General features: G+C 43.3%; 1 protein-coding gene across 6 annotated transcripts in view; it reads left to right on the top strand.

Annotated features, from left to right (window-relative positions):
• arfip1 (ADP-ribosylation factor interacting protein 1 (arfaptin 1)) overlaps positions 1–4,263 on the top strand; it is a 17,548-nt gene extending 13,285 nt beyond the window's left edge. For all 6 annotated transcript variants that reach the window (XM_046843023.1, XM_046843022.1, XM_046843020.1 and 3 more), the window contains 3 exons: positions 2,496–2,653; positions 2,845–3,019; positions 3,174–4,263. In XM_046843023.1, the coding sequence (XP_046698979.1) occupies positions 2,496–2,653; positions 2,845–3,019; positions 3,174–3,329 (489 nt within the window). In that variant the 3' untranslated portion in view covers positions 3,330–4,263. The remainder of the gene's footprint in view (positions 1–2,495; positions 2,654–2,844; positions 3,020–3,173) is intronic.
• Positions 4,264–7,500: the final 3,237 nt, after the last annotated feature.

The raw sequence follows: 7,500 nt of genomic DNA, 5'->3' as shown, positions 1-7,500 counted from the left end.
CTATTACCACTTACCTCTCAAAACCACTTCAACTCTACTCCAACTCTACTCCAACTTTATTCCAACTCTACTCCAACTTTACTCAAACTCTATTCCAACTTTACTCAAACTCTATTCCACCTCTACTCCAACTTTACTCAAACTCTATTCCAACTCGATTCCAACTTTACTCAAACTCTATTCCAACTTTACTCAAACTCTATTCCACCTCTACTCCAACTTTACTCAAACTCTATTCCAACTTTACTCAAACTCTATTCCAACTCTACTCCAACTTTACTCAAACTCTATTGCAACTCTACTCCAACTTTACTCAAACTCTATTCCAACTCTATTCCAACTCTACTCCAACTTTATTCCAACTCTACTCCAACTCTATTCCAACTCTACTCCAACTCTATTCCAACTCTATTCCAACTTTACTTAAACTCTATTCCAACTTTACTTAAACTCTATTCCAACTCGATTCCAACTTTACTCAAACTCTATTCCACCTCTACTCCAACTTTACTCAAACTCTATTCCAACTTGACTCAAACTCTATTCCAACTCTACTCCATCTTTACTCCAACTCTATTCCAATTCTACTCCAACTTTACTCAAACTCTATTCCAACTCGATTCCAACTTTACTCAAACTCTATTCCAACTCTACTCCAACTTTACTCAAACTCTATTCCAACTCGATTCCAACTTTACTCAAACTCTATTCCAACTCTATTCCAACTTTACTTAAACTCTATTCCAACTCGATTCCAACTTTACTCAAACTCTATTCAACTCTATTCCAACTTTACTTAAACTCTATTCCAACTTTAGACAAACTCTATTCCAACTCTATTCCAACTTTACTCAAACTTTATTTCAACTCTATTCCAACTTTACTCAAACTCTATTCCAACTTTCCTCAAACTCTATTCCAACTCTATTTCAACTTTACTCAAACTCTATTTCAACTCTACTCCAACTCTACTCAAAACACCTGAACTACACGTGAGCAACAATATCCACATGTCTATTACCACTTACCTCTCTATACCACTCTAACTCTACTCCAACTGTATTCTAACTCTATTCCAACTCTATTCCAACTTTATTCCAACTCTATTCCAACTTTATTCCAACTCTACTCCAACTCTACTCCAACTCTACTCCAACTCTACTCAAACTCTATTCCAACTCTATTCCAACTCTATTCCAACTTTACTTAAACTCGATTCCAACTTTACTCAAACTCTATTCCAACTCTATTCCAACTTTACTTAAACTCTATTCCAACTTTAGACAAACTCTATTCCAACTCTATTCCAACTTTCCTCAAACTCTATTCCAACTTTCCTCAAACTCTATTCCAACTCTATTCCAACTTTACTCAAACTCTATTCCAACTTTACTCCAACTCTACTCAAAACACCTGAACTACACGTGAGCAACAATATCCACATGTCTATTACCACTTACCTCTCTATACCACTCTAACTCTACTCCAACTGTATTCTAACTCTATTCCAACTCTATTCCAACTTTATTCCAACTCTATTCCAACTCTATTTCAACTCTACTCCAACTCTACTCAAACTCTATTCCAACTCTATTCCAACTCTATTCCAACTTTACTTAAACTCTATTCCAACTCGATTCCAACTTTACTCAAACTCTATTCCAACTCTATTCCAACTTTACTTAAACTCTATTCCAACTTTAGACAAACTCTATTCCAACTCTATTCCAACTTTCCTCAAACTCTATTTCAACTCTATTCCAACTTTACTCAAACTCTATTCCAACTTTCCTCAAACTCTATTCCAACTCTATTTCAACTTTACTCAAACTCTATTTCAACTCTACTCCAACTCTACTCAAAACACCTGAACTACACGTGAGCAACAATATCCACGTCTATTACCACTTACCTCTCTATACCACTCTAACTCTACTCCAACTGTATTCTAACTCTATTCCAAATCTATTCTAACTCTACTCCCAGCATCAAAACACCTGAACTACACGTGAGCAACAATATACACATCTTTATTACCACTTACCTCTCTACTGTACACAAACTCTAACTGTACTCTAGCTCTACACAAATGCTAACTCTACTCTGATTCTATTGTAACTACTGTAGCTGTACTGTACCTCTACACTAACTCTACTCTAACTTTAGTGTAGCTCTACGCTAGAATTATTTTACCTCTACTAACTCTACTGTAACTACAGTAACTCTACTCAAACTCTACACCAACTCAAACTGTACTGTAACTCTATTCTACACTAACTCTAAACTAACTCCACTCTAACACCACTTTAACTCTACATTACTCCACTCTACACATGCAGACATCCACTTGATGGCAGGTTTTCATTTGATGATTGTGTTTAAGGAAAAACCTGTGTGTGTGTGTGTGTGTGTGTGTGTGTGTGTGTGTGTGTGTGTGTGTGTGTGTGTGTGTGTGTGTGTGGACAACAATTAATGAGTTTCCTGCATGTATTTAGGAGGAGTTTGGCTACAATGCTGACACTCAGAAGCTCCTGTCTAAAAACGGTGAGACTCTTTTAGGGGCCATCAACTTCTTCATCTCCAGCGTCAACACTCTGCTGGACAAAACCATTGAGGACACCATGATCAACATCAAACAGTACGAAGCAGCTAGGTAGGACTCCAGTGGAATGTTCTTCAGTTTGTCTTGGTGTATAACTTGTTAAGATGGAGTGCATCCTTTCACCAGGCAGTGAAAGCTGCAGGTTGTGGACAATAGAAATGTGATGTTCAGCACTGGGACTGTCAGAAAGCAAGTTCTGGTGTAAAAGCACTGAAGCAGATCTTTGTCTCCCTCTGCTGCAGGATCGAATATGATGCGTATCGTACAGATCTGGAGGAATTGAATCTCGGCCCGCGTGATGCCACCACTCTGCCCAAGATCGAACAGTCTCAGATCCGCTTCCAGCTCCACCGAGAAAAATATGAAAAGATGCGCAATGACGTCTCCGTTAAACTCAAGTTCCTGGAGGAGAATAAGGTGCTCACGATTTCCCCTAAAATGATTCTGCACTGGTAGTGTGAGAGAGACCGTGTGTGTGTGTGTGTGTGTGTGTGTGTGTGTGTGTGTGTGTGTGTGTGTGTGTGTGTGTGTGTGTGTGTGTGTTATAATAAATAAGTGTATTGTTCTGCAGGTGAAGGTTCTCCACAATCAGCTGATCCTGTTCCACAATGCCATCGCTGCATATTTTGCTGGAAACCAGCAGCACCTGGAGCAAACTCTCAAACAATTCCACATCAAACTGAAGATGCCTGGTGCAGACACGCCCTCCTGGTTAGAGGAACACTGAGAGGAACTCCTAAACTAAAGCCCCCTCCAAAGGTCCTGCACATGGTTTTGTTTCTAGAGAGGAAGCAGGAAGTTCACGCGCTCCTCAAATAGTAAAAATCTCTAAACTGCTTTTTCTTCTTGATGTTTTTCTGTTTTTTTTTTCTACTCAGTGACACTAAAGCTGTTCAAAGTTACGTTTGGAGTACAAAGAAAGCCTAAGACCAGATGTTTTCACTTTTAGTTCCACAGCTGGGGTTTTGAGTGAGTGTTCATCTGGGAGGAGAAGTTTTGGAGAAAATCAGACATGCACTTTAATAATGTCATGAAACAGGACAAGTCAGATCTTTTTTATAAAAACAGGAGGAAATTCCACTGAATGTAAACCAAAGGGTTAAAAACATCCAAATGGTGGTGATGACCAGAGCTCTGGTTCTTCTGCCTTCCTTCTGAACCCCTGTGATGTCTCTTTCAGAGTCTCCAGGTCCTCACCACAGTGTGTGTGTTTTTATGAAGACCTGAGGGAAAAATCCGACACTTTATATTTCATATGAATTTCTTCACATGAATGTTTTCACTCCATAATGTGCCTTTTCTCTCTCCAGCAAACAGCTAAGCAAAAACCACACAGGTGTGTCACTGCTCTGCTGTGGACCAACACACACACACACACACACACCAGCACATGTGTGTATGTGTACATTATTCATGTGTAACTGAAAGGAGCTGCTTGTTACGATGATAATCCCGTCACACTCTTCATCTCCATTCCACATTATAAAGTGTTTCAATGCTGTGTATGAACCTGAACTGTTCCTGAACTGTTCCTGATAAGTGAGTTCCTTCTGCGTCTGTCTGGAACACGTCTGGGTGCAGGAATTCTGTGCATTTTTGTTTTCTTTCTGTAATATTGATCCTGTCTTTCCTCTACATTTTTATAAACCTCCCAAACTTCATGACAATTCCTCTGCAATCAAACCCAAAAGACACACACACACACTTCTACACACACACTCCCACACAAACAAACACATGCATCTCTCTCACACACACACTCCCACACACTCCCACACTCTCACACAATCATACACACGCATCTCTGTCTCTCACACACACACACTCCCACACAAACACACGCCTCTCTCTCTCTCTCACACACACACACACACACACACACACACACACACACACACTTCTACACACACTCCCACACAAACAAACACATGCATCTCTCTCTCACACACACACTCCCACACACACTCCCACACTCTCACACAATCATACACACGCATCTCTGTCTCTCACACACACACACACTCCCACACAAACAAACGCATCTCTCTCTCTCTCACACACACACACACACACACACACACACACACTTCTACACACACTCCCACACAAACAAACACATGCATCTCTCTCACACACACTCCCACACACACTCCCACACTCTCACACAATCATACACGCATCTCTGTCTCTCACACACACACACTCCCACAAACAAACGCATCTCTCTCTCTCACACACACACACACACACACACACACACACACACACACACACACTTCTACACACACTCCCACAAACAAACACATGCATCTCTCTCTCACACACACACTCCACACACACTCCCACACTCTCACACAATCATACACACGCATCTCTGTCTCTCACACACACACTCCCACAAACAAACGCATCTCTCTCTCTCTCACACACACACACACACACACACACACACACTTCTACACACACTCCCACAAACAAACACATGCATCTCTCTCTCACACACACTCCACACACACTCCCACACTCTCACACAATCATACACGCATCTCTGTCTCACACACACACACTCCCACACAAACACACGCCTCTCTCTCTCTCACACACACACACACACACACACACACACACACACTTCTACACACACACTCCCACACAAACAAACACATGCATCTCTCTTTCACACACACACTCACACAATCATACACACGCATCTCTGTCTCTCACACACACACACACACACACACTCTCTCTCTCTCTCTCTCTCTCTCTCTCTCACACACACACACACACACACACACACACACACACACACACACACACTTCTACACACACTCCCACAAACAAACACATGCATCTCTCTCACACACACACTCCACACACACTCCCACTCTCACACAATCATACACATCTCTGTCTCACACACACACATCTCTCTCTCTCACACACACACACACACACTTCTACACACTCCCACACAAACAAACACACATCTCTCTCTCTCACACACACTCCCACACACTCCCACACTCTCACACAATCATACACGCATCTTTGTCTCTCTCTCTCTCACACACACACACGCATCTCTCTCACACACACACACACACTCCCACACAAACACACGCATCTCTCTCTCACACACACTCCCACACTCACACAATCATACACACGCATCTTTGTCTCTCTCTCTCACACACACACATCTCTCTCACACACACACACACTCCCACACAAACACACGCATCTCTCTCACATACTCCCACACACTCTCACACAATCATACACACATCTTTGTCTCTCTCTCTCACACACACACACACACACAGATGCATCTTTCACACACACACACACACATTCCCACACACATTTCCACTCTGTCTCATACACACACACACACATCCCACACTCGCACACAAACATACACATTCACACGCATCTCTGTCTCTCACACACACTCCCACACTCACACACACAATTCCACACTCTCTCACACACACACACAAATTCCCACACTCTCACACAAACATACACACGCATCGCTCTCACACACACACAATTTTACACTCTGTCTCTCACACACACACACAATGCAATCAGTAACTGTGACCTAAAACTGATCCCTGTGTACAAGGCCTCTCTCTCTCTCTCTCTCTCTCTCTCTCTCTCTCTCTCTCTCTCTCTCTCTCTCCTCTCTCTCCTATAAATATACTTCTATATTTTGTGTATTTGATGTATTTTTGGACAGACGTATATGTTGCTGTGGGCATTGTTGAGTGATGTGATTAAAAGGGTTTCTCTGGAGTTGTGGAGGAAGCTGTTAGACGTGACCAAGGAAAAGAAATAAACATTTTTATTAATGACCCTAAGATTCATTTTCTTTTTTAACTTCAGCATAAATCTCACGTGTGTGTGTCTGTCTGTCTGTGTGTCTGTCTGTGTGTGTGTGTGTGTGTGTGTGTGTGTGTGTGTGTGTGTGTGTGTGTGTGTGTGTGACAGACAGACAGACAGACAAAGAGAGAAAGGGGTATGTGTACGGAGTCTGTACTGAAGAACAGAGACATTTCTGCTCTGTCCCACATGGAGGCGCTGTTTCACCTTCAATAACATTTAGGACTCATCATTTCCACACAGTGATGCTGGAGGACCACAAACCATCAACTCCAACAATCTGAACTGAACTTCAGCTCTGTGGGAGGGTATAGTGTGAAGTGTGTGTGGTGGGAAGGGAGAGGAGAGTGTGTGGTGGGAGAGGAGAGTGTGTGGTGGGAGGGGAGAGTGTGGAGAGTGTGTGGTGGGAGAAGAGAGTGTGAAGAGTGTGTGGTGGGAGAAGAGTGTGGAGGTGTGTGGTGGGAGAAGAGTGTGGAGAGTGTATGGTGGGAGGAGAGTGTGAAGAGTGTGTGGTGGGAGAAGAGAGTGTGGAGAGTGTGTGTGGGAGAAGAGTGTGGAGAGTGTGTGGTGGGAGAAGAGTGTGGAGAGTGTGTGGTGGGAGAAGAGAGTGTGGAGAGTGTGGTGGGAGAAGAGAGTGTGGTGGGAGAAGAGTGTGTGGAGAGTGTGGTGGGAGAAGAGTGTGTGGAGAGTGTGGTGGGAAAAGAGTGTGGAGAGTGTGGTGGGAGAAGAGAGTGGAGAGTGTGGTGGGAGAAGAGTGTGGAGAGTGTGTGGTGGGAGAAGAGAGTGGAGAGTGTGTGGTGGGAGAAGAGAGTGTGTGGTAGGAGAAGAGAGTGTGGAGAGTGTGGTGGGAGGGAAGAGTGTGGTGGGAGAGGAGTGTGTGGTGGGAGAAGAGAGTGTGGAGAGAAGAGTGTGGAGTGTGTGTGGTGGGAGAGGAGAGTGTGTGGTGGAGAGAAGAGTGTGGAGAGTGTGGTGGGAGGGAGAGTGTGGTGGGAGAGAAGAGTGTGTGGTGG

The sequence above is a fragment of the Silurus meridionalis genome, chromosome 28 (genome assembly GCF_014805685.1).
Source record: "Silurus meridionalis isolate SWU-2019-XX chromosome 28, ASM1480568v1, whole genome shotgun sequence".
Taxonomy (NCBI): domain Eukaryota; kingdom Metazoa; phylum Chordata; class Actinopteri; order Siluriformes; family Siluridae; genus Silurus; species Silurus meridionalis.
Note: the sequence above shows the minus strand (reverse complement) of the source record. Positions and strands in the feature narration are given on the sequence as shown.